This window comes from Canis lupus, chromosome 34 (assembly GCF_048164855.1).
Source record: "Canis lupus baileyi chromosome 34, mCanLup2.hap1, whole genome shotgun sequence".
In the NCBI taxonomy this organism is placed as follows: Eukaryota; Metazoa; Chordata; class Mammalia; order Carnivora; family Canidae; genus Canis; species Canis lupus.
The window spans coordinates 5230388-5258316 of NC_132871.1; the positions used below are offsets into that span (position 1 = coordinate 5230388).

At 37.8% G+C, this 27929-nt stretch overlaps 1 protein-coding gene and 1 long non-coding RNA gene across 4 annotated transcripts; one reads left to right on the forward strand and one right to left on the reverse strand.

Moving 5' to 3' along the window:
• Window positions 1–473: 473 nt before the first annotated feature.
• Window positions 474–27712, reverse strand: LOC140624355 (tubulin beta-4B chain-like). Of its 3 annotated transcripts, none has more exons than XM_072811144.1 (5): window positions 27566–27712; window positions 18594–18677; window positions 3192–3326; window positions 2962–3074; window positions 474–2296 (listed from the first exon to the last, which is right to left on the reverse strand). In XM_072811144.1, the coding sequence occupies exons 3-5, from the start codon at window positions 3210–3212 to the stop codon at window positions 1627–1629; spliced, it is 804 nt and encodes a 267-aa protein (XP_072667245.1). In that variant the 5' UTR covers window positions 3213–3326; window positions 18594–18677; window positions 27566–27712; the 3' UTR covers window positions 474–1626. The 3 variants fall into 3 exon arrangements, with proteins under 3 accessions (XP_072667245.1, XP_072667244.1, XP_072667246.1); XM_072811143.1 differs by lacking the exon at window positions 27566–27712 and adding an exon at window positions 26827–27316; XM_072811145.1 differs by lacking the exons at window positions 18594–18677; window positions 27566–27712 and adding an exon at window positions 5856–6012.
• Window positions 6143–8918, forward strand: LOC140624371 (uncharacterized). The gene is made up of 3 exons (XR_012023853.1): window positions 6143–6300; window positions 6925–6960; window positions 8779–8918. It is a non-coding gene; the product is annotated as an uncharacterized lncRNA (long non-coding RNA).
• Window positions 27713–27929: the final 217 nt, after the last annotated feature.

Below are 27929 nucleotides of genomic sequence, written 5' to 3' on the forward strand. Positions count from 1 at the left end.
GCTTCAAACCTGTGAAAATTAAAGAATCACTTTATTAGGTTTAGAAATCCTATTAAAACAATTGTATTTACTGTGAAATGCTGGGAAGATGAGAAGATACATGTTTTTGAAATCTTCCAGTTTGGTGGTGTTTCATGTTTAAATGAATTAAAGATTTTATTTTTCAGAACTATTTGACCCTTAGTTTGAAAGACAAGTTTATCACATCCCAGGTTTCTTATGCAGGCACCACAAAAGTAAAAGGATAGTACTCCTGCTGTAAAATTCCTTTCCCTTCTGGAAAATTACCCTGGAGCATCAGGTCACCAGCTGGCAGAGATATCAAGCACAAAACTGTATTGGCTGCCAAGAAAATGAAATTTCTTAGTCATCCAATCAGATGATTCCAATTGGAACCAAACCAAATCTTTTGTGATAACCAGGTAAACCTCTCACTAATTTAATTTTTTTTTTTTAGAGAGAGAGAGAACAAGAGAGAACATACACGCAGGAGCACAAGCAGGGAGGGGAGGGGCAGAGGGCGAGGGAGAGACAGACTCTTAAGCAGGCTCTACATCCAGTGCAGAACCTGACCTAGGGCTAGATCTTACAACCCTGAGTTCATGAGCTGAGCCGAAATCAAGAGCTGGACATTTAACCAACTGAGCCACCCAGGCACCCCTCTAATTCCTAATTCTTGACTTCTCATGGTAACATTGCAGCAAATTGTTATGAAATGGCATCAGTGGGAGTGATTCAGAATATCACGTAGCTAAATTTGGTTATGGTAGAAAAGAATGTTTTGGCATTTAAAAGAGAATAACTAATTACTAATTAATTAATTAACAAAGCTAGACTCCTCTGGGGCTTTTAGCATGTCAAATTTATCCATTCTGAATTATGATTATGTAAGAAACAAACTGTATAAGGTTATGGTGGATTATCCATATATATTGCAAAGCAAGAATAAATGCTGAGTCAAATCTAGGGGCTCACAAAAAAGTACAAAACTTTGGTTGCTTGCCTGGTTGTGCAAAGGTCAAGCTCATAAAATATATTTACAAAGCAGTGTCGCTATTTAGAGAAAATGGAAAGCAAAGTCATAACTGGTAGATGGTCTTAGACTGCTAGGAAGGAACGATTTGGCACATTTACTATCAATCACTATAATCAGCTTCCCAGGTTCATAGACATTTCTGTTCAGACACAAACTTCAGAACTGAAACTGCTTAAAAGTATAAAGTTGAACAAAAATAAAAATGGCTGCACGAATGCTTTAGGGAAGCTCAATTTTAAAGCAACCTTTTCTCTCTCTTCCGCAAACCTCCCCTCCTCCCTTCTTAGCCTTCTGTTTTAGGAACCTGGTCCCACTCTAAAGAAATGAGGAAGGAGGCTGGCAGCACAGACTCAATTCCTGTCAAAACTGGCTAGCTCCTGAAAACCCCCAAAACTCCTTGCCCCCACCCCTCTCCTCCTTTTTTTTTTTTTTTTGACACTATGAAAATGCTTTAATGGTGGCATCTGTACAGCATGTGACGTCCAGACAGGAAAAAGAGCGAGTGCACACAGAGACACGGCTATCAGAGAACAGGTTGTGAGCGAATAAAGAGTTCACACAGCTTCCATGCGCTTTACCAGGTGTCAGCTCTAGGCCACCTCCTCCTCCGCCTCCTCCTCGAACTCCGCCTCCTCCTCGGCCCTGGAGTCTTGGTACTGCTGGTACTCAGACACCAGGTCATTCATGTTGCTCTTGGCCTCTGTGAACTCCATCTCGTCCATGCCCTCACCCGTGTACCAGTGTAGGAAGGCCTTGAGCCGGAACATGGCCGTGAACTGCTCTGAGATGCACTTGAACAGCTCCTGGATGGCTGTGCTGTTGCCGATGAAGGTGGCGGACATCTTTAGCCCCCGGGCTGGGATGTCACAGACAGCTGTTTTCACGTTGTTGGGGATCCACTCGACGAAGTAGCTGCTGTTCTTGTTTTGGACGTTCAGCATCTGCTCGTCCACCTCCTTCATGGACATGCGGCCCCTGAATACTGCAGCCACAGTCAGGTAGCGGCCATGGTGGGGGTCACAGGCAGCCATCATGTTCTTAGCATCAAACATCTGCTGGGTGAGCTCGGGCACTGTCAGGGCCCGGTACTGCTGGATACCTCGGCTGGTCAGTGGGGCGAAGCCAGGCATGAAGAAGTGCAGGCAGGGGAAGGGGATCATATTGACAGCCAGCTTGCGCAGGTCAGCACTGAGCTGACCCAGTGGAATCTGGGCCAGCTTGCAGGTTTGAAGATCATAGGTTGTTGCAAACTCCTCCGCCCTGCAAGGCAATAAAGCTATTGCTCCTCTTGATCCCAAACTCTGTCTTCCTATTATATTTTGGTTCCAAAGCACAGAGGTTGGTTTTTGACAAATAAAGCTTTAAAGACATATTATCAAGATAAGGACCCACACTTGTCCAGTTCCATACTAGAATCATACCTTGAGGAACTAGAAAGGAATATTCAAAGTGTAATGCCCACAATTCACCTCTTCTATCCTATATCATAGCATATAACATACATACAACACATAGCATATATTATTATACAAAACAATATATATTTAGAATGCAAGATAAAGTCTTTCTTGTTCTTTCTCCCTCCGTTATTTCCTATCTGGCTTCCTTCTTTTCATTTTGATCTTGTGTTTAGAAGACGACCAGGAAGTTTCCTAGTTCCACATGAAATATAACTTCAAAATTTACATTATTAGAAGGTATAAGGGACAAAGTTGTGGCAGACATATCACTATAGGAAATGAATTGATATAAAACAGGAGAAATTTAACAAAAGGTTCTGACCAAGATTTGTTATGGTTCAATGAAGGGAAAATGTAGGAGTGGGATATAAAGGAAAGTTTGCGGATGGGAGGAATGAATGACTTGTCTGAAAAAAGTCAATGTTTATAAACTTTAAGAACGTCAACAGATAATCTGGAAGTTACCTTGAACCATCCTTATAATGCTGTTGCAGCTCACTCAAATTATTGTACTCGCAGTTCCATATTTTGTGTATCCTGCTTTGGCAGGGCTGACCCAACTTTCTCCTTCTTTCTTCCTTAAAGAGAATAACCAGAATAACAAGTCAGATTCTTACTATTATAAATAAAATTTGAACCATTAGGTTGTTTCAACAAAAAATTAGTCTTCTTGGGTGCCCGAATGGCTCAATTACATCTCCTTTTGCTCCCGTCATGGTCCCAGGGTCCTGGGATCGAGCCCTGGGTCAGGCTCCCTGCTCAAGGCAGCCTGTTTCTCCTTCTCCCTCTGCCATTCCCCCTTCTTGTGCTCTCTGGCTCTCTCTCTCCCTCTGTCAAATAAATAAATATATATATATTTTTTAAAGCCATAATTTTTTTAAATTAAAAAATTTTTTAAAATTAAAAATATTTTTAAAATCTTTTTTAAGAAACCATAAAAACTCATAATTTATAAAAGTCATAATAATTTTATAAATTATGAGTTTCTCATCCCCAGGAGTGGTTACACTAGAAATTCAGAAAGTAGATTGTAGATTGTACTAAGGCAGACAGCTACTATGTATGAGTCTTCAACGCTGTGCTTTTTATGTATGTATCACCAGTCAATATAAGAATCTCATCATTTCTTCATCATTCCTCTTTGCCACCAAGCTGTAGTCTCATTGCTAACCTGTTTATTACTTTTCTCCCCCTACATATTACCGTCCAGTCCTGATCACCCCCAACAAGCAGCAAGAGTAACCGCTATTCTATCCTTTAAAAATAATAGATTAGCTTTACCTTTTTTTTTTTTTTTCAACGTGTAATTGGAATTACTCAATATGTACTCTCTTGTCTGGCTTTGGCCCAATGATATCTGTGAGATTCATTCATATTGTTTTGTGCAGTTGTAGATTACTCATTTCTAATTTCTACATAGGGTTTCACTGTATGAATGCCCTGAGCCAAGGGCAGACGTTCAACCGCTGAGCCCCCCAGGCATCCCATGAATGCATTTCTATTGCAAATACACCTAGGGGTAGCTTGCTGGGCCATGGATTATACATGTGTTCAATTTACCAAACACTATAAAATATTTTTCCAAAGTGCTCGTATTCACTTAATATTCTCCCCAGCAATGTCTGAGAATTCTAGTTGCTTCATATCTTTGCCAACATTTACTATTGTCAGTACTTGTCATTTTAACTGATATAATGGTTGTTTTATAGTCACAGTGACCTTTCAAAAAATATAAATAAGATTACATCTCTCCCTTCCTAAACAGCCCTCCAATAGCTTCTAATTTCATCTAAAATAAAATCCAAACTTCTTAGATTTTATTTATTTACTCATGAGAGACACACACACACAGAGGCAGATACACAGGCAGAGGGAGAAGCAGGCTCCATGCAGGGAGCCTGATGTGGAACTCGATCCTGGGTCTCCAGGATCACACCCTGGGCTGAAGGCAGCGCTAAACCACTGAGTCACCTGGGCCACCCAATCCAAACTTCTTATAATGGCTTACGGACCTCTGCATTGTCTAGCCTAGCCTCTCTCTGACGTCATTTTATATCACAATCTTCCCTATTCTCTAGATTCTAGTTCCATGGTCTTTATTTCTATCTTTTGAAAACTACAAACCCTTTCTCACTTCAGAAATTTTATAGTAGGTTTTTTTAGATCTCAGATTATTCAGCTTATTGAGATTTTAATTCTAATATGATAATGCTTTTGTAAAAAGCTGATCATTTAGGTAGTAATAAGGAGACAAGACATGACTTGAAAGCTCACCTTGATTGGTATAAGTATCAAAGTTTAGAAACAGTGAGACTTAAAATCACTATTTTGTTTTCCCTCTGGATTTGGGTTAGGCTTTGCTTTTGGCAAAAAATCACTGAAAGCGTATTGCCCAAGCAAGGAGGAGAGAAAACTCTCTTCAATAGCCTTTTGGAGTTGACTCAAGTCCAATTTCTGATCTGCAGAAATTTCTTTTCCAATCAGACTGAGGAGGAAGAGTGCCTTTTTCTTTGTGGAAGATGCATAGTTTGAGCACTAACAGTTTAAATACTGTACATCGTGATTTATTGAGAAATGAGAAGCACATTTATCATTTTTGGAAATCCTTTCTCTTCAGCGTGGCTTTTATGAATCATTCTTGTCACACACTATGAAGAAACAATTGCTGTTTCACTTTCACTATTTGTTTTGTCGGCGTTATAACATTTTAGATGATTATATATTTGTTGATAGGAAAAGACTGACATATCTGGTACTTTTCACTTCTTATAACAGTCCTGATTTTACATGGATTCAGGACAATTATGACTGCAATATTATTTCTTATGCCAGAGTATAATAATTAATGATGATTATAAAAGTTTTGACTTTTGTTATTTTGTGTTATTAAGAATTGGTAAAGAGTTAAATAGAAAAATAGAGTGGCAGTCCATGTAAATATCAAAGAAACAAATTTGAAAAGATCCATATATTCTTTTTGAGGTAATAATTAATAAATAAAATTTTAATTTTATTTATTTATTCATGAGAGACACACAGAGAGGCAGAGACATATGCAGAGGGAGAAGCAGGCTCTCTACGGGGAGCCCGATGCAGGACTCGATCCCAGGGCCCTGGGATCATGACCTGAGCCAAAGGCTCAGGTTCAACCACTAAGCCTCTCAGGTGCCTCAAGGCAGTAAATATTAACAAAATTTAAATCATAAAACAATAATAGATATTAGATTATATCATAATTCTATTATTTGTAGATTCATTTGGTGTATTTGTTTCATTAAAAAAATAGTTGCCATACTGTTTCATGTTTCTTTGAAAATTCTTCACATCTGGTGAGAATAGATTAACAGAAAGATACCCACCTTGTCCCTTCGAAATTTATGAGGAAGAAAAATCCTACAAAATTATATAAACACCTATGACAAATGATTTTCAAGTCAAACATAAAAAGGAACATAAAAATATAATGAAGAGTGTTACAGAAAAATAAGGTATCCAGAGCACATTTTGTACTCACTAATCAAACTTCAAAACACAGATTTGATAACACCAATTCTAAAAAGAAAAGCTTCTAACGTTTCGTGCCTATGGCAGTTAAGAATTTTCAATAGAATCTTGTTGAAGTGATTTCTACAGACTGCCAGCCATTTTCAGTACTTGATAATGAGGGCTTTTTAAGATTAGCGTAAGCTATGGATGTTGGTATAAAATTCTCCCTGGGAAATAGGCTGCTAGAAAACTGTTTCCAGAATTATATTCTTCAATGTATACAGGAGTTTAGACACATTATTAAGTGGACCAGTTAAAGTAAGAATTTATGTCTAGTGCCTGCAGAACAATCTAGAAATGATAGTGCTGAGAGAAATGATTATTCTCAGGCAATAATAAAAAAACTTAAAAAGGCAGTTACTAGAATTTTTAATAATCTGAAGTAATATATGTTTTTGATAAAATTTTGTTTATTCTTTTTTTTTTTTTTAATTTTGTTTATTCTTATATACCAGATGTTCTTTCCATGATGGTGATATTTGGCTTTGAGTGAATACTAATTCTAGTGCTCAGCTCAGTGAAAATGTGTATTTACTGCATCACTAGTATTTATTTATTCATTAGTATACGCGTGTACTAACAGTCCTAGCATTTTAAATATAAGGCCAACTATATTAAGTACTTAGTAAATTAAGTATATTACAAAATGAACAGAAAAAAATGGAAATTGGAAAAGGCTGAAATAAGATGATATAAACAATACTTTAAAATGTCAGCTCGCTAATTATCATGACTTCCTAAAATCATTAGATAATATTTTAAGAAGTAAAATTAGGGCAATGCATTCATCATAAGTGAAAGTTAATGTAAATCCATTTTATAAATAGTCTTTATAATCTTAAATTTTTCAAAGGCCTAATTAGATTGCCATTGTCTTTCTAGCTGTGAAAACGAAGAGTACTTCCTGATGGAAGAAGTGTAAGCTTCCTCTATTTCCTGTTGTATGTTTGTGCTTGGCATTATTATTACACTGCCTTTAATCTTTAATTTATTTACAGGAATATTTTTAAGCCACTTGTGCATCTTCTGAGGATAAATTTAGTTAAAACTATATAGAATAATCTACAAATCAATTTAACTACTTGCAAGCGAACTGTGAGGAACCACAACATCCTGGCTGCTTGAGGCTCTTTTCGTCTCAACACCCGACAGCCAGATTATCTTTTAGACCTCAGCCTAGAACATTGCCATGTTTTTTCTGGCTGGTCTTTGGCAGGAAACTTTAATACAGTTTAAATTGATATTTCTTTCCAAAAGTTCCTCTTAGCGTCATGTGTGTAGCTACCATCTCAAATAATTTTCATGCAGTCAGCTCTGATTTTCTTTTATTTTTATTCGTATTTTATTTAAACTATAAAGAAATAACAACTTTATAGTTTGGAAAGGATTTTGGAGCTAATGTATGTCAATCCTCCTATTTTTATTGTTAATTTCTTTCCAATAAGTTAACTTTTTCCCCACCGTCAACTTAACCATTCTTTTGTCTTCCAGTTGTACACTGCCTTATTTTTAAGTCAAAACAATGCTATAGTCAAAGAATATAACTTTAAACGATTCCTGATAACTAATAATGATGTATCAGACATTTTTCTCAGAATATATTTTGACAAAAATTTTCTCAGTGCAAAGTATATGCATTCTCAATACATGTTCTTAAATGGTGAAGAAAGGGTTAAATGATTTTTAAGACAATTTTTTCCACTGTACTGTAACACAGAAGACATGATTTTAAAGAACTGGATAATTTGCATGAAAAAAGTTCATTTACATGTATCAGAATTTACTAGTTATGCCAAGTGTCATCCCCATGAATTAGAAATAATTTTGTTTTTTGCAGTTCTTGAAATTTTGATCCTATTATCTTACTTCTACTATCAAACACTCCAAACTTCCTGACAAAAGCATTCACCACCAATACCTTTGAATGATGTAATGAACTCAGGTAGCATGGCAATTTGTTTTCTGTGAATTTTTAAGAGAAGCTTCACAGAAAGCTTCTTTTGGAAAGGTTCTGTTTATTATCTGGAGTACCTTATGTCAACCAAGAGCTCTAAAGTCAGGGGAATGATTACTGTGAGCGCTACTGAAATTAAATTTGCCCTATGAGTCATTGCCCAGTTGTGATGTCAGGTAACAGATTATGTTTGTTCACATCTCTTCATTTTACACGAGTGTTATGAGCCACATAGCATTGACAAAGCTTTAAAGATTTAATATTTCAAGGGTTTCTCTGTTTATATTTTTGAAAAGATATCTTGAAATCTTAACAGGGTATTTATGAGATTATGCACACTTTTTGGAAGGAATTTAATTCAGGTTTTATGATGAATTATGGCTAATGGGATACTGACTTTATTTTGCCAAATTATATTCTGAAACCAGCTTTTTCTGCAAAGTGGCACACAGGAGAAAAGTCTAAGGTAGCTATCCAACATTAAAGATGATGCCTTGGAAAGTAATAATAAATAACAACTCAATAAAAATAATAAGGATAGTATTATTAAAATTTTTGAGGTCTTCATTATATGTGGGACATTGTACAGAGTGAGACCCATGCATTGTTTCATTTGTAGAACTCTGAGTTAGGAAGCGATATTATCTCTATTTTACAGATGAAAATTCTGAAGCTCTAGAAAAGTTAACTTGCCAAAGTTCACATGAGTGTAAGTGATAGAATAGGAATTCAAATCTAGGTCTGCTTAATTCTTGAGCCCACGCTCTTACCCACCTCACTAGATACATCATCCATGGAGATGTTCAAGCCTAGTTCAGAAGATGGGTTGGCAAGAATATGCAAGAAAGACTTCCAAAATCAGCTGGATGGTTGAACCAAGTGAATTAAAACTTTCAAACCCCGAGAATCTGTGATTCTATGTTTATATCAGTAAGAAATGTATTTTTATGTACCTTTAGACTTTAGAAGGAGAATCGTGACTAGGGTTTCATCAAAGATGGATTTAAAATCAGTTTTAATTTAAGACACTAAAAAGGAATATGAAATAGTTTAGAAAATTTGGTTCCAAAACAAATGTTCTCTTCATATTGTGGGTTAAATTTAGTCAGAGAAAATGGTGCAACTTCTTTGAGAGATGCCTTGCTTCGGGCCCTTGTATCTCATCTAAATATTGAAATACCTCCTCCACAGATCTCCCTGCTTGAGACTCATCTCAATATGCCATTTGTCCCAGTTATTGTCCGTCACCATATAAAGCCCTAGGTTTCTTGGCAACTTCATCATCAACAACATCCTGATTATCTTTGACCTTCTGAATGGTCCCTCTACCTTCTTGCTCTTGTGGAACTGGCCTCTCCCACGAGGTCATTCCTTCCGTGCACCGTTCTCAGGTGGTGGCTGCTTTTTATTCTATAGCTTTTTTATAGCCAGACCTGAAGGTGGGGGCGGACATTCTCTTGTCCCTCACTGCTGCTTTCAGATAATTCGTTTTCTATCCTCTCTAAAACCTTGAATTCCCCGCCAAATTTCCCACGACTTCTCCTTATTGCTGTAATCAACTCACTCAGGGGACACCCTCAACTCCTGTTTCTGTATGATTTTAGCTCCTGGCTCACCATCACTTTCTCTAACATCATGCTATTACTGGTAAAGATGAAGCGTTCGATAATTGGCCTCCAATTTTTCAGACTTTCTCTTCCACCGTGATCTATCCTCCATTCTATGTCAGTCACCTACAGCCATTGTCAAAAGACTCTTCTTCCTCTTACCCTGCTCTGTAATTTCTTTCCCCTTCCATACCACCTCCAGCTGCAACTGTGTTATCACTCTATAATAGAGTGATAGATAGATATTTATCACTCTATAATAGACTGTATAATTTATAATTTATTATGTTTGCTGTAAATTGTTTGTTTCCCCCAGATAGGGTGCAAATTCCTCAAAATCAGAGATCTGGTTTATTTACTGATTATAGGACATGTTGGTTAGTTACTTTTCCAATCTGTTTCATTCTTCCCTGGGCACCCAGGTGTCCTATATTTCCCAGATACCCTTACTGTTTGGTGCATCCTTGTGACTTCTTTCAGGCCAATGGAAGGTGCATGCTGTGATGTGCACCATTTTGAGGCCTGGTCTCAATGTTCTCTTTTTTCCCCCCTTCTGCTATATGGACACAAAAGACTCAACCATTGACTGATGCTCTGTAGGATAATGGAACCACAAGATAGAAACAACCTGGGCTCCTGAATCACCTCCTGATGGCTGCCCACCAAACATACTCATTAATCTCTTATCTGATACAGAAGTAAAATTCTGTTGGGTTAAGCCTTGAAAATTGTTATTGCAGTTAGCCCATCCTAAATCATATAAAGTTGTATCCTGAGCCCTTGGACTGCGGCTGAAACATGATAATTGCTTCTTAACAGATATGTTTTTCCTTTTCTCTTCAATATGATGGAATAAAAGACTTCAAAATCACCAGTACCTGCTTAACCAGTATTTCAGAACTAGTAATAGATTAAGGCTAATAGAGAATATGGCCTGTCTTGAATTTCCCTGAATTCTTATCATCTATGCCAGAAAAGTAGTTGCTCAGAGCCTAATTTCTCTGGAGAACAGGGTCCTATTCTAGCTATAACAATAGAATAGAAAGGCTAATGAAATACTCTGTGAATTGATCTATTTCAGATTAAGACCGCAAATTAGTTTGTTATTTAACTTCATGATGTTTAAAACTTCTGTATAGAACTCAGAAAATTTTTGCTGGCCTGGGAACAGACAAACTGAATTGGATATTTATCATTCTCTTATTTCTTTATTTATAGTAAGAGTTCTATAATAGGCGGGACAGAGGTAAAGCCCTTATTTTAATATTTATTATTAACTTGAATATTTGAGGTCAGAAATACACTTTTTGTCTAGGAATCCTCAAGATTTACCAAGATTTATCAAAAATGTTTATTTTTCAGCTCAGTGGTTGAGCAACTACCTTTGGCTCAGGTCATGATCTGGGGTCCAGGGATCGAGTCCCACATCGGACTCCGCATGGAGCCTGCTTCTCCCTCTGCCTATGTCTCTGCCTCTCTCTGTGTGTTTCTCATGAATAAATAAGATCTTTAAAAATGTTTATTTTTCTTCATAGATGGATTTAAAAAATCTAATGACTTTGACTATGAATGTACAAATAATAAATTTCCCTGGAAAAGCTAAGTAAGATATAAAGATGATACCTAAATTCAGAATAATCAGGCTTTCTGCTTGGTTTCATGTGTATATCAGTTTTCCTTAACCAAATGTTCTATTTGCACAAATGAAATTATGTAACACAGACAGCACAAAATACTTAATGATTCTGTATATAAGTAGCATGAATACACATACAAATATGACAAGAAACACTATCTTATTTAAAGAACCCTAATAATTTGGTGAAGGAAGGAAAATAATATATGCTAGGAACACTGCTGTTGCTGCCCTTTCCTGTATTATATGTCTATTTAGATTGGAACAGAATTCTTCAGTTTTGCCCTTACCTACAGTGAATGATTGGTAGCAATAATATAATGTAGAGTGAAAAAGGCATTTGTTTTTCTATTTAAACAATTTGATCACATTTAGAGACATTTGCCAGAGATCTGCAAATCATATTTTGATTTCCTAATTCACTCTTTTCTTCTGCCACATGCTATACATTCTATGTATAATGTAATACCATGTTGTGATTATATTACCAGTGTAACATGGTATTGTAATTATATTACCATTAATTCCTGATTTATGTGTAACACATGACTTTTCAATGCCCTGTGTTCTTTCAGAATTAATTAGTTTTGTGTCTCTTTGCATTATTAGTAATATGTGTAACTTTAAAGAGGCAAAATCTGGGCAGCCCGGGTAGCTCAGAGGTTTAGTGCCGCCTTCAGCCCAGGGCCTGATCCTGGAGACTTGGGATCGATCCCACGTCGGGCTCCCTGCGTGGAGCCTGCTTCTCCCTCTGCCTGTGTCTCTGCCTCTCTCTGTCTGTCTCTCTCTTTGTCTTTGTGTCTCTCATGAATAAATAAAATCTTTAAAAAAAAATAAAGAGGCAAAATCTGAGTTAATAGAAACATAGTTCTGGCTTGCAAATTAAAGTTGAAGATTGTCCTATGAAAAGCTTCAATAAGAATTGATTGTGTTTGATGTTTGTTACATTTTTTTTAAAGATTTTTTTTGAAAAGGCTATTCAAATATACTTCTAACACTTTTTGAAATACTTTTTCCATAAGGATAGCTTTTTCAATGTATTCTGAAACCTTGATGATTTAAAGAGTCAATGCTTCTATAATCCAAAGTTTTACTATATTTGAGAACTTCAAAGTAGTTTATAAATATTAATTTTTATAATGTAATCTAGTATACAGGTATCCTCACTTCATGTATATGTTGTATAAACTGGGTTTAAAATCTTAAACACATTCTCTGTTTCCTATTAGCCTTGTAAATAGTGATTTCAGGAAATGTTTAGTTGGCTATCCGTATGGAACCTTCTTCCAGGAGTGGTCTGCAAACATTTAGAGAATATGTACTGGTCAGTTTTTCCATCGTAGAGTTGCTGTTTGACCTTAACGTGACCTGAGGGAACCCAGAACCACAAATGAAATCTGGTTCCAAATGGGGAAAATATATTAGTGTTGCATGATCAAGGGTCTAACCCTACCACAGATGGAAGTTTAGTCACTGGGAGAAAGAACATCATCCACACAGGAAGGTGGAAATCCTTAATTTCAGGGAAACATTCTAGCATGACTTATTAAAAAAAAAAAAAAATTCCTCAAGTCCAAGAAGCAGCATCTGCCTCCTTGGTTGGTATGTGTGTTTGAATCAACTCCCAAGTGTATCTTTGACCTCAGCAGTTTATTGAGAGCAGTTGGCAGGCACAGATTTGGGCCCACATTCCCCTAATCTGCCTTCCAAATTCCTTCTTGCATTTTGCTTAGTTGTATCCTGTGTATTTCCACTTGGCATTTCAGCATTTGTCACCAATCCTATTTTAAAAAATCAAGCTTGTCGTTGTTTTGGCTCAGGTGGTTTAAAAACAAAAGTTAAAGGGCGAAGAACTATTCAGGAGGTCTTGGCAAAGAAGGCAATGCCAGCTATTTCCTGTTAATAAGAGTTGAATGTGGAATATAGGTTTCTTCAGCTCTGGTCTTGACTTCTGTCCACGACTCTTCTTCTGGTGTCTCAGCAAATATACATCAATTGATTCAAGATGAGAATCAAAGCCAATTCTTTTTCCAAATTTCAGCGAAGTTCTTTGGGAAAAACATGAAGCTGGGAAAGGAGATGTTTTTGTAAACTTGTGATGGTAATGAAATGGTATAGCAGCCTGATCCTCAGAGAAGTTTTGGCAAGTGTTTTAGGGCAAGCCATTCCCATTTCTACATCCCTCTCTTAATTCCTACTTCCCTGACTCTCAGAGAGTGCTGCAATAAGCGTTGTTAACTTTCTTGAAGATCCCTCTTCTTCAGAACTTACTTGTCTGATGCACTCACCACTCAGAGAACTAGAACTCATTAGTTGGTTAACTATGTCATGTGAAGGTGTTGAAGAATAACTAACAAATACATTAGCTTTTAAATGTAAGTAAGTGTCCTCTAAATGCCTTTATTCCAATCATAGAAATTTCTGGTTTTGTGATAGGACATTTCTTAGGGTTTTTTTGGGTCAGAGTGTTCCTTCTAGTAGTCGCCAAAGTGCATCACCTAGGCAAGAGCTTAATCTACTTACATGCAAATGAATGTAGGCTTTTTGTCCCCCTGGATGTTTCTCTATGTACATGTACCATGCAATCTGAGGAGTATGCCAAATGCCTGTAGGGACTATGCATTTTAACTAGCATTTGGTGGGTGCTATTGGTTAAGTAGGCCTGATTGATAAAAAAGAGTTTATGTGAAAAAAATTCTGATGTTCTGGATTAGTTCTTGCCTGGAATCCTTTCATTAAGCAGATGTCCTATGCTTATCATTAAAGGCAGGAAGGCAAAAGATCTAGGGTTAAATCACATCAACCTCAGTCGGTTTCCTGTGGCTTTGCTTGCTTTTCTCCCTTTTTTTTTTTTTAGAAGAGAGATTCATTTTAGGAGATGAAATCCTACTAGGCAGATATGAACAGCAAGAAGGTGATAGATTCAATTCCAGGGTATGCTGGAATTATAAAACGGGAGCTCTACAGTGGGATGGAAACCCAGCACTCAGGAAGTACAAATGCCTCTGTATTTTGTAAATGCAATAACTGACCAGGGCTGTCTATAAGGACGTTTTTGTTAAATTCTAATTTATATCTATTTGCACCTAATAACCACTGGTAATACAATTTCAATTTACTTTTTGTTCTTGTTGTTGTTTTTGGTTTACAATGTGAGTTCATCTACAGAAGCGGCCCTGGGGGCAGTTCGTTGGAGTCAGTTACCTGGTTAAGATAGAATCACAAAAATGATTTAAAAATAACCATATTGGTGAAATTTCAGCCTGGGGGTAAAAACACGAAATGGATTAAATTTTCAATACTTTTACTACTCCTTCAGTAGCAGTTCTTTGAAGTTACCCATCTTTCCTGCTCAGTGGTGGGCTTCCTTAATAACCTATCAGTTAAATTACGTAGTATTTCATCATTTATAGTTTAAAAAAAAAAGTATCATTTTGGTTACTGACACTCCTTTCTTCTCCACACTTGTTCCTGTGGCATTGGTTTCGCAAGAGGGGAAGGAACAAGATTTTTCCTGCTTCTTCTCTATACCCTAGCTGGATCAGGCATTTTGCTTATCAGGTGCTTAGTCACTTTCAGATAAGAGAGAATTACTAGTTCTTGCTTTAGTAGCAAGGGGAGACAGTTTGGATAATACTTTCTTGTTGGGAGGATGGAGCCAGAGGACCAATTCAAATGATTTTCCTCAGCCACAGGAAGGATGAGGGGAAGAATGGTTGCTCTCTATGGAGTCTGTGGTGCTCTAAAATGTCACTCCTGATTTGCTTCCAGTCCTTCTCTTAAATCTCTCTATGGTACAAGTCATCAAACCAATTTGGCTCTGTTACTCACTAATTACTTTATGTAAACACACAAACAACTGGCACAGACAGGTCTTGGAATAAATACAACCAACTCCTGGTTGTATTGGAGTGCGGGTAGAGAAGTGTAGACCCCTGGCCGGAGGACCGCCAGCTGTGAACTTTCACTGTGACATGGACATCAGTATGTTTTATGAAGGAATGGAGAGTTGTTATGGAACTGACAAGTCTATTATTGGGGTTAACTTTCACTGTAAACTATGATATTTGAACCATAAAGCAATTTTATGAACCCAAGGTTGAAAGACCTGACCCAGACTTTCCAGATAATTAGTCACACTTAGGACATGAAATCAGGTCTTCTGATTTTATTTATGGGGCTCTTCCCACTGTATACTCTTTGTATCCATCAGGGTTCAGTCAGGAAAATTGAAACTATTCAACATATCAAGGGGAATAGATATATTAGAAAGAACTAGCTACAATAGTCATGGAAGAACACTGACAGCGTAGAAGGAAGAGTGAACACCGCTCGGAAGATACCGACTGCAGGGAGCTGCTACCATTCCTGGGGCTCAGTGTTATCACCGGAGCCCATGAGGTGAGGGCTGGCACCACGGTAAGAGGTGTTGGCATAGATCGTGACGACAGAGGTTGGGGTTTTCTGGCAACAGGAAGAAATATCTGGCTTCTTCCTTCATCCTGTGCCCTTGTTTCCCCCCAAGAAAACTTATATATACTTTACAATTGGAAGTTTGTACCCTTTCGTACATTCTTGTACCTGTGCCTTTCTTCCCTTTTCCAATTCTTACTTTTGGGGAATAGATATGAAGTAATCCCAACAGTATTACTTAGGGAAATATGTAGCTATGGACTAGGGAACAACATGCCATGTCTAATAACTTAGCTCAAAAAGGAGCATATTTGAAGGATAAAAAGAAGCAATCTCCCAGTAAGATGGGTACTTAATTATTATAAAAATAATAAACATTACATTTTTCACAATAGCCAAGACATGGAAACAGCCTAAGTCTCAATGGATGAATGGGTAATGTGGTGTGGGTGTGTGTGTATGAAGGGATAATGTGGTGTCTGTATATATATAAATCTATATATATATGGTGACTGTGTATGGGTGGATAACGTGGTGTATGTGTGCGTATATATAAATATACATGGACTATTATTCAACCATAAAAGGAAGAAAATTCCTCCATTTGTGACAATATGGATGGACCTTGAGGATATTATGCTAAGTGAGATAAGTCAAACAGGAAGATAAATATAGTATGGGATCACTTACATATGGAATCTAAAAAAGCTCAACTCCTAGAAAGAGAAACTAGAGTAGTGGTTGACAGGGGCTGGGGAATGAGGGAAATGAGATGTTTGCCAAAGGGTACAAACTTTCAAGTGTAAAATATATATGAATTCTGGGGAGAAAACAAATATTACACAAATAGCAAATGATAAAATTAAACATGGCCATTTTATCACTTATTCCTATCTTCATCATACCTTTTACTATCGTTACATCCCTTTCTCATTCCCCATCACAGGAAAAGAAGAAAGGTAAAGAATAATTGGAAAGATGAGAAGAGTGGGTGGGGGTTGTCAGGGAAACAAAATGTGGAGAGAATCAAAAGAATCAATAACTGCAATTATAAATCAAGACGTTGAGACAATATTATGTATTCAGAATGTTAATGGACATTCTCCTCATTTAAGTAAAGCGAAGGAGGAGAAGGATTAGGAAGGTGAATAGGGAAGATTACACCAAACAAATCCTCCCCCTACTGCATTATTTTCCCTTAGGCTCATTTTGATTTCTTGCCACCAGAGCAGGTGCTACAGATGTTTAATCCTCTGAGTTGGTGGTATGTCCCCAATCTCATATTTTTATGATTATTTTTAACTTCTTTCTTATGATTTAAGTGTATTTAGACTCAAGGGTTTACATGTAGATAGCAGAAGGAAGCATAAACAGAAAAAGGAAGCATCTATTTTCCTACAGAAGAGAATTTTTTAAAAAAGAAAAAAAAAAGAAGAGAATACTTAAAACTTGCCCACAGACAGGGGAGAGATACCAGACAACTGTGTTGTGCTTCAATTCTCTTTCTCTCGGGCATGCACTTTTTTTTTTTTTTTTTCACCTAGCACCTGTCCGGGCTAGTCTAATTGCTGCTCTGAGTAATTAGCTGTGCCTTAATTTTGTCAATGTCTGTCCATCACCTAGCCCTGGTCTCTAATTGTGGTCAGATAATTGTTTGTCACCTCTTACCTCCCTTTGAAAAAGTTTATACATTGATAGTCCTGTAACTTGAAAGAGGTCACTGATTTTTTAGAGAGTTCTTTTTTGTTTTCTGCTTGTCACGGTTAAAAGAAATTCATTGAGAATCACAGAAACCACCATGTAAGTGATTTATATCAAAGGCACCCAACATCATGACAGGATCCAGGATGTGCTGGGAGACTGGCAGGTGGGGAAGGGAAGACAGAGAGGAGTAGTTGGCAAGACCCGTGTGTATCATTTTCTTAGTTTAGAAGCACATATGGTGCTTCATAATGCTCTGCTCAATTGCTATATACTTTTAGTCTACATCCTATTAAAAATAAGCTCTATTAAGAAGACTATTTCAGAGAAGTCATGAATCTCATACTATAATTCACGGAATTTTTCAGGAGGAGCATTTAAGTTTAATATAGACTAACCCTGAAAGATAAATTGAGACATCCAAACTTTTTTAATGAAAAAATAAACTTATTTCTAAAAGATGTTTCCACTCTTTAAAAATTACTAATGGAACATTACAAATTCATGACTGAAGTAAAATTTTAATGTGAACAGTAGAAAATAAAAGAAAATATAGCAAATGCCTCCCTAACCTCGCCCAACCCCCCCAAAGCCACCCATCATCCATAATAAGTCATGTCCTCCTCCTTTTGTAGCTTCATGTATGCAGGTCTAAGTCCTAATTCTAAACCCTGAGGAGGAACTACCCAAAAGAAATCACAAGCCCCGACCTTCAGAATCTTGTCATCTGAATTATATGGTGAGATAGAAGAGCAAGTTGTAATGACTTACTATAGTGTTTATTGATATATTAGGAACTAATCTTACAGTTAGACTAGTGTGCTATTGGGAATTAATCATACCAATCTGTAAGTTCTATTTAGGTTCAGGATGATTTTTGGAAAATGTAAATAAATAAAGGGGTCTAGAATTTTTTCTATAATTGCATGAATATATCAATATCTGAGCTATTTATACACTCAACGTTTCATATTATAGTTTTGTCACAAAGTATGATTGAAGTGGTCTTCAATACTGACACTGTCAGTGTTAAGGGGCCACCCTGTCTGCTGATAGCTATACCTCCCTAATGCCCACGGCTTCCTGGATTTTCAGTTTAAAAGAAACAGAGCGGCTTTTTACTTAAGAGAAGCAGACTCACTCAGAGCACACTCACAAAAACAGACTCCTACCAAGGGCAAAGGGAAAAAGAGATATGGGAGCAATGCATATCAGTGATAATCCTCACAAATGTACTCACCCTCTGATTTCTTTTATCATTGCCCCGTAAGTTCTGGCTTTTGGATCTGGAGACATATGCTTATTTCCATTAACATGATTTCCCCTGAAAGATAAATATATGACTTTGGCAGAGAATTCAAAACAAATGTGAAAATTGAGAAACATCCAAGTTATTATCTTGACAATTGGCTTTTATACACTAGTTAGACATCTTCAAGAAACAAAGATTTATCATCCATTGACGTAAATCCATGGTGTGGAAATTCTAAAGATGGGCCATGAAACCAAGAGATTTCTATTCCCAAAATAGGTATTAGTATTTTATCGCCTAGTAGAATGATAGAACATGCTATATAGGATAAAAGTATTAAAATCTTACATTCTAAAAATCCAAATAATAAAATAATTAATCGAGACAACATTTAGAATATATCAGACGTATATGTAATTTAGTTCACCCTGTTTGAGCAAAATAACAAAATGAAACTGACAAATCAAATATTCTAATTAATTGATAGTAACAATATCACATTATCTTAGTGGTCTTTTAATGAGGTCATCACTATAAGCAAACAAGTTACAAAATTTGAAAAAACTGGCATATAACAAATAAACTATATTTAGTTTTACCTTTCTGACTCCAGAGTTATATTAGTGTCATTATTTGGACCATAAATTAGTTCCATCTAGCAACTAACTAGCATGGCTCTCAGTAAACCTGTATTAAAGAATAAGTAAGTGCAAACACATACTAATATGATTCTGGTTGACGGAGTAAATGGCCAACATTACATAATATATGTAACATTTACATTGACCTTAAAAAAGCTTAATCTATACAGAATGTTATTTTCATACATTGCCAATGCTTTTTTTTTTTTTTTTTTTCAAATTCCAAATTTACCCAGTAAATCTACTTGGTTCGGAAAGTTTGGCATTTTCCTTAGTGTTATACACATAGATACATCTGTCAAATAAAAGACCAAAAGGTTAAAAAAAAAAAAAAAAAAAGACCAAAAGGTATCCATATTTTGGTTAAATTGAGCATAGTTTTAAAAAGAATAGCAGAATATATGTTAACATAATTTGAAATATTCAAGGTTGGGTTTTTAACTTAAATAACATACTTCTCCTGAAGCCACACATAGGCTTAGATGTTATAAAATGATAAAGGAATTTGGAAAGGCATGCTTGATTTAAAAATGATCTAATAAAAGCAACATATTTTATTTATTCATTTATTTTTTAAAAGATTTTATTTATTCATGAGAGACACAGAGAGAGGCAGAGACACAAGCAGAGGGAGAAGCAGGCTCCCTGTGGGGAGCCCGATGTGGGACTTGATCCCAGAACCCTGAGATCACACCCTGGGCCAAAGGCATAAGCTCAACTGCTGAGCCACCCAGGTGCCCCCAAAGCAATATATTTTATAACTACATGAAATTATTAAAGTAATTTAGGATATTTCTGGCAAATGTTTCTAAATTCCTGACATAAAACTGTCAAATTGATTTTAATTTTTTTTGTGTTTTGGACTTGCAATTGATAGGTTTATTAGTGGGAGAAGGAATTTTAATATCTAGGCACAGCCTTAAGCCAGTGATTTCCTGCTCTTAGTCACATAAAGCTTCATTTCCAATCGTTGATTTGGGATTCTAAAACCAAATTAATATTTCCTTTTCTAACATGTGAAGGTAATTAAATCAGAAGCAGATTCGCCTATCAATATTAGTCATGACTAAGTAACAAAACACTGCAATTTTCTTCTGTGTTCATTGCATTAATACTCCATTATCAGTTAAATTAATTAAATATGTGCAAATGTATATCTAATGGTGAACCTGGAATAGTTTTAAAAATAATTTAGATGTGTAATAGTTTTTCATAAACATTATTAAAGTTGAACCTCCCAAGAACAGTCTATTTAGGCTGGTAGGGCAGCTTTTGTTACACTCCTTCAATAGTGTAATGATAGCTCCCCTTTATCAAATGTGTCTTTCAACCAAGGATCCTGGTGACTAAGTTACATGCGTTCATTATCTCTCTGAAACTTCATGACAACCCAGTGAAGTAAGTTCTATGATTAGTGATACTTTATGGCTGAAGAATCTAGAAATATTGGTTTCCCCAAGGTCACTGAGTTGGTAAGTGGTGAGGCTGGGAATGGATCCAGGCTTATCTTTACCTCTTTTGTCTTCTTATGTTCAGATGAAGAAACTGAAATAGAAAAAGCTCATGTTTAAGATCACTAGCAAGGAGCAGAGCCAGAAGCTGAACCAGTTACCATGAATACAAATCTAGCACTTGTTCTACTCTACCACCATGCTCTGCCTATTTTTTGTAGTCTTTATAAAACTAATTTGTCCTTTTAAATCATGTGAGGATAGGGGTGCCTGGGTGGCTCAGTCGATTAAGTGTCTGCCTTCCGCCCATGTCATGCCCCTAGGGTCCTGGGATCAAGCCCTGCATCAGACTCCCTGCTCAGTGGGGAGTCACCTTCTCCCTCTACCCGGACCCCTTTTCATGCTCTCTCTCAAATAAATAAGTAAAATCTTTTAAAATCAATCAATCATGTGAGGTTAGCAATGGCTTTCAGTAGGTCTAAATGACAGGTTTATATATTTTGAACTGTATTTCTCCCCTTAGATATAAATAGATCTTATTTCTGCAATTTCTATTACAGTCAATTGGCCTTTCTTGCCTTCCTTCTTCTTTTTATTAATTAGATGATTACTATAATTATATTAGGGGTTTTGGGTAATGGTAACAAGGAAAACAGTTGGGCTTTCTTGCATAAACTAATCATAAATATGTAATTAGGTAATGAATATTAAGTATTTTATACAGCTTATGGGAGGAAAGAGGTCTTGTGCATGTATATTAACACAGTACTGCAAGTATGTAGTCATGTATTTTTTGTTGATGTGAATTAAGAACACAAGTGTATATATATATATATATATATACATATATATATGCACATTCATTGTACGTTTTGCAATGACTTAAGTGGATAAAGAATCAATCCTATACTTTGACAAAAATCTGCGCACATGTGAAAAAATGTAAATCTGTATATTACATTTCATTATTTTTGAATATGAAGAACATGACCTCTTTAAGAATATATATTTTTAATTTTAAAAATACAGAGAATGTGGTTTCACCCAGAGACTCTTTTTTTTAAAAGAAATTATTTATTATACAGCAGTGTGGCCAATTTAATTTGGCAAGGTTTTGAAGTAAGAGAAATTAGTCCTTTGGGAAATAACCTTCCTTTTCTGAGGTTATTTCATCTCCTTCTTCATGTACCAAAGCCCTCATGCTCTCTTCTCTTTGGCTTTTTAAGAAATGATTTGATGTAATTTACGTCTTTGTGGACCTTTGGGTCAATGTCTTACTTTTCCAAGAGTTATTTGCATGTTATTTTTTTTTTTAATTTATTTATTTGAGAGAGAGAGAGAGAGAGAAAGACCCAACATGGGGTGGGGCAGGGGGAGAGGCAGACTCCCCCTTGAGCAGGGAACCCAATGCAGGGCCCAATCCGAGGACCCTGGAATCATGACCTGAGCTGAAGGCAGACGCTTAAATGACTGAGCCACCAGGCACCCCTGATGTTAATATTTTAAAGTAATGCCACAATAAAATCTTTCTTCTGAACATAGCTTTAGGGATTATCTAGAACATGGGGTGACATATTTGGAGGGAGGGAAATTACTTCTTGAATAAAGCTAGGGGACTTTCTACTCCACCTCTACATAAAACTGATGATGAAACCAACAGATCATTTGATAGATATTTTCACATGTGTTTATTAAAAATGCATGTCAGGGGGATCCCTGGGTGGCGCAGTGGTTTGGCACCTGCCTTTGGCCCAGGGCGTGATCCTGGAGACCCGGGATAGAGTCCCACATCGGGCTCCCGGTGCATGGAGCCTGCTTCTCCCTCTGCCTGTGTCTCTGCCTCTCTCTCTCTCTCTGTATCATAAATAAAAATTTAAAAAAAATAAAAAAATAAAAAATAAAAATAAAAATGCATGTCAGTGTCATTAAGTGTCCATTGCATTGTAACTATAGTTAGGCTATTGATGTTACACTATATGATAAACTTGGCACTTTAGGTCAATGTGATCAATGTGTTCATAATGTGCTCAGTAATGGAGTAACAAAATGTCTTTATTTTTCTTAACAAATAATCAAATATTCTCATAGATAGCTTGATCTTAAGTGGAAAAAGTATTTGTTTTTATTTTATTGCTTTAAAAGTTAGCAGAATTATGCTAAAAAAATGTTTCTTTTGGAGTAGAAACGCTCAGAACTTTGGTGCAAAACTCTTGGAGTGCTCCCCTAAGCTCATTGCTCCAGGGACTCAAAATAAAAGTAATAGAAGTATATTGTTTGACCTAGCAGTTTGCAGAAGGAGAGAGAAAATCTTGAAAGCTCCTAAATATTTGTGATGGCTCTGGAGACTCTTCTGCTTCTATTGTTATGGGATGTAACATATGTTACATATGTAACATAACATAGATTTTAAATTTGATCCAGATAACTCAGTAATTCACCATGAGTAAAATCAATCCCTTTTGTGGGACCTATCTTTGTTCAGTGATCTTGCTAATGAGATCCTATAAAAATGGTGCAGATACTCTGGCCATTCCTAATACTATAGATTGATTTCAACATTACCTTAGGTATAGGATTAAAGTAGAGATGACTGGAGACATGAATGTTGGGTTTATCCATGACTCACTACTACTGCAGGCTTAAATCTTAGCTTATATAATGTTAATGTTTGATTTTACTGAATTACTTTTTACTACTTAAAAGTAGTTTTATAAAATTCAATCCCACATAAACTTTATTCAACCAGATTTAACAAACTTTGTAAGTAGTACAGGAGTACTAGACCTAAAATATTGTCAGAGGTATTTAGATTGTAAAATTTCTTTTCACACTTACAGAAATTTTTCTCTTTATCTGGATAACTATTGGATTAATTCTGAATTAAAAGCAAAACACCCTGGGGCCCCTGAGTGGCTCAGTCAGTTGAGTGTCCAACTCTTGATTTCAGCTCAAGTCATGATTTCAAGACTCGTGTGATTGAGCATCTTGTCAGGTTCTGTGTTCAGTAGAGAGACTACTTGAGATTCTCTCTCCCTCTGCCTCTGCCCTCCCCCTACACTTGCTCATACATGCCTTCTTTCTCTATAAAATAAATAAATCTTAAAAAAATAAAATTAGAGCAAAACACTTCAAAGGAGCCAAATCTGAAGATATTCTCCTTACACTGCGTGAAGCAAGTAAGAATAGAGATGGAGTTTAAAAAGAAGTGAAAAATATTGGGAAAGAAAAAAAATTTTAATTTTCTAAATTAACAATTCATAAACAAACTGCATGCCAATATCTTTTCCTACGTTTTATGTCTTAGTCTTTATGATATCTATAGAAGATATGATTGTTTTCACATTTATTTAACAAATATTGGTGGAATACTTATTTTATTCCAAGCACTATTCGAGGTGCTGTGGATATATCAGTAAAGCAAGAGCGACATGGCCCCTGTTCTCACAGGGCTTACATATGAGACACACACACACACAGGGTGATATGATTGGAAGTGTCACTGGAATTAGACTGGTATTTTTGATTGGATGGACAGACCAAGTATCCTGGCAGCAACATACATTGAGGATATGAAGAGAAGGTGCTGAAGGAGGATACGAATCTCAAAGGTCCTAAGTCAGGAAAGACTTCTGTATGTTTAAGGAATAGAAAAAAGTGCAATATGGCTGGAGCAAAATCAGTGAGAAAGAATATCAGGGGAAAAACTAACCCAGAGGGTGATTTTAATATATAAATCAGAGCCCATCACTCTTACTCAAAATGCTCTAAGAGCTTCTCATTACACATAGAATAAAACCCCCAAACTTGTAAGGGGCATCCAGGTTTTTACACAGATATGACTCCTGCCATCTATCTACACACATGTCCTCTAGTTTACATCCCACTGGCAGCACACCTCCTTGCTGACTGGTCAGTATGCTAAGCATCCCCAACCTCAGGATGCTTTTATTTGCTGTCCCCACTGCATGAATTTCTCTTTCTGTAGATATGTGCATCACCTCCCCATTTTTTTCATTCATTTCATTTTCATTCTCAGCTCAAATGTTACAATCTTAAAGAAGCTTTCTCTGAATATCCTTGAAAATCCCACCTCCTCTTATCCCTTTCTTTTCCTTTACCCTGTTCCTGCAGTTGCTATGGATGCATAAATAATTACATTAAAACTTAGTTCCTTAAAACAGCAAGAATCATTTATTATCTCTCATCATTTCCGTGGTCAGGAGTTTGAGAGTGGTTCAGCTGTGCATTTTTGGCTTGGGGTCTTTTGTGAGGTTGTAGTCAGACGGTGGCCTGTGACAGAGGTCATCTCCCAGGCTCCATTCACAGATCTGTCACCTGATCTGGGAAGACTCAAAGAACTGGGGACTAGAACAGCTAGGGCTCCTCAATCACCTTTCTTTTTCTCTACTGGGTCTCTCCAGCACGGTGGCTTAAGAGTAGTAAGAATTCATACATGTGGCTCAAGGATCCAAAGGCAAATGTCTTAAGAGAGAAAGATCCAGGCAGAAGCCATACAATCATTTATGATCTAGCCTTGGAAAGTCAAGCAATGTTACTTCTGCTGCATTCTACTGGGGTTGAGACCATTGCAGAAGTTTACCCAGTTTCAAGGGAGAAGGGGGGATGTAGGCATTGCTTCTCGAAGGAGAAATGCTGGTATAATATTACATTATAAGAACATGTTGGGATGGCATATGTATAAATAATATATATATTCTCCAATGCTTGGAAAATAAAATTTGTCACATTGCTTTCTTTATTCTTTCTCCGAAGCAGTTTCTACTCTATTGCCTGTCTCCCTCACTAGAATATAAACCCTACAATGGTAGGACTCTCGTCTGTCTCCTTTCCCGCTGGTCAATCTTCTTTACTATTCGAATCAATGATTAGCATAGACTAAGCACTTGACATTTTCTGTTCTTGAATGAATAAACAATTCCTGAATCAACTACCTATGAAGCAATGGAAGTATCATGAAAATCATCATTTTAGAGATGGAAGAAAATTTTATAATATTCTATAAGTGGTCTCAGAAATCTACCAGGATCATGGAACATACTAAAACTATCTTAAAAGTGAGCTGGTTTTCGCAATGTGTGCCTAAAAGAAAAAGAAAAAAAAATGTGTCTTCTAATATTTTGGAAAAACTATGACTCTTTTTATGACATTATATTAACTAAGTTCTCAGTGGCTTAAATTGTTAAGAGATGAGGGGTGGCAAGCCTAGCTTGTAATCTGCTCTCACACAGAGATTATAACTTTGCAAGTAGGTGTATCAATCTTCCAGTCGCAGCTACACAAATGCAGTTAGTCGTTCAGCTCATAACCATATCCACGAAGATGAGCTGTAGGCTACAGGGGCTTCCACTCCCTGTTTTTGATTGCTTACTTTGTCATTTTCAATGGGCCTATATTTTTGCTTCTTTTAAGGCGGATTGTTGACACACAGAGGCAAACTATTGCTTGGATTTTTACTGTCGCCAAGAGATAGTCTTTTGAAACTCATTCTCCGTAACACTGAATGTCGTGGCTTGTGACGCAAACGTGGGAATGAGCCTTGAAGTTGTCCTCTTAAAAATAAGCCTCCAGGGCTTAAGAATTCATTGCACCGACAGGCAAAATGGGTGATTTTTCATGCGAACTGGAAACAACCTCAATGCTCACAAAGAACAGGGGAGAAATTAATGACATACCAGCGAAGGCACAAGCACTTAGAAAGGTGTTGCAAAAGAGAGGAGGCAAAAAATAATTTTTCATAGCTAACAGGAATACCTAAAACTCCAAGACGATTAACTAAAAAATCAGAAATGCTATAAAATTGCACAAGCTATCTGGATAGAACATTATGAAAACATCAATAGTTTTCATATAAACAGCTGAGAAGACCTCAATGGTCAAGTAAAGAAGCATGATGCCAACAAAACACAAAACACTTAGCGTTGGTGACAAGATAGGAAGGAAAGGACTAAACTGAGAAATGATGTGGTAAAGAATTCAAGGAGCAAGACCCAAACCAGCTCCCCCGACATCTTGGCAGGCTGGCGGAATGGGTCTGCAAACTTTAAGTAACCAAGTTGTCCTTGGTGCAAAAGTACAGAACATCATGGCTTCTGTTTTTCTAGAACTTACCAAAAGGTCATCTGCTCTTTGTTGCAGAGAGAAAATGTGTCACCCAAGCCGTGAAGGTGGCTTTTCAGTCACTTTTGTGGGATCCAGGGCAGCGCAGGATTTCGAGTCCCAGCAGGAACAACAAACTTGAGGCTTGTTTTGCTCTGGCTGACACCCTTGGGTTAAAAATTCTCCCCCAATCTGGGGAACACTTGGGTGGCTCAGGGGTGGAGCCTCCGCCTTTGGCCCAGGGCGTGACCCCGGGGTCCCAGGACCGAGTCCCACGTCGGGCTCCCTGCGTGGAGCCTGCTTCTCCCTCTGCCTGTGTCTCTGCCTCTCTCTCTGTCTCTCTGTGTTTCATGAATAAATAAAATCCTTAAAAAAAAAATTCTCTCCAAATCTGGCTCCAGGAAGAGAACCAAGAGTCCACCAAGGAAGTGGGTGTCAATGAGCAATGGAGTTCCCCTCCGGGGGCCCGAAGCCGGCCTCTCCAGGGAGGTGCCCAGAGAGCCGGGCGTGGCCTCCTGGCTTGGCCAGCGCTCCTGGACCTCCCCTGAGCCCCGCCCCCCAGGCTCGGACGCCGCAGGGCATCTGCAGGAGGCAGGGATGCGAGCTTCCCGCCCCTGAGACCGAGGCCTCCCGGACACGCTTCAGGGACCGCGCCCCAAGCCCGCGGCGCTCGAGGCCACGGGAGGCAGAGGGCGCCCCAGGCTCCTGGCTGCCCCGCCCCCCGCCTGGCCCGCGCACCTGGCCCGCGCACCTGGGCCGCGCACCTGGGCCGCGCACCTGGGCCCAGCAGCTCCCTCCTGCAGTCGCGCCTTCCGGGTCCTGAGAACGCTGCCCAGATGGACGGCGAGGCCTGAGAGCGCCCCCAGGAGGCGCGTGAGGGTCCTGCTGCCCCGCCCCGGGTTGGGGGGTTACAACGCGGGCGACCAGAGCCTCCCGGGCGGGCAGCGTCTGGCACGCGGCAGGAGCGGACGGGAGGCCCCAGAATGCCCCGGGCGCTGAGCAGCTCCGCGCAGGCGCAGTCCCTCCCGCCCTCGGGCCCCTGTGCGTGTGCGTGGGGGGCGGGTGGCCTTGCAGCGGTCCCGCCCATTCTCGGGCCCCTGTGCGCGTGCGCGGTG

Bases quoted from the DNA above. Each gene is read 5' to 3' on its own strand.
- LOC140624355 (XM_072811144.1), bottom strand. From the start codon at position 3,212: ATGACGGGAGCAAAAGGAGAT. The intron at 3,075-3,191 runs GTAATTGAGCCA...ATTCTCTTTAAG, and splicing joins TGACGGGAGCAAAAGGAGAT to GAAGAAAGAAGGAGAAAGTT. The intron at 2,297-2,961 runs GTAACTTCCAGA...ATTGCCTTGCAG, and splicing joins CATTATAAGGATGGTTCAAG to GGCGGAGGAGTTTGCAACAA.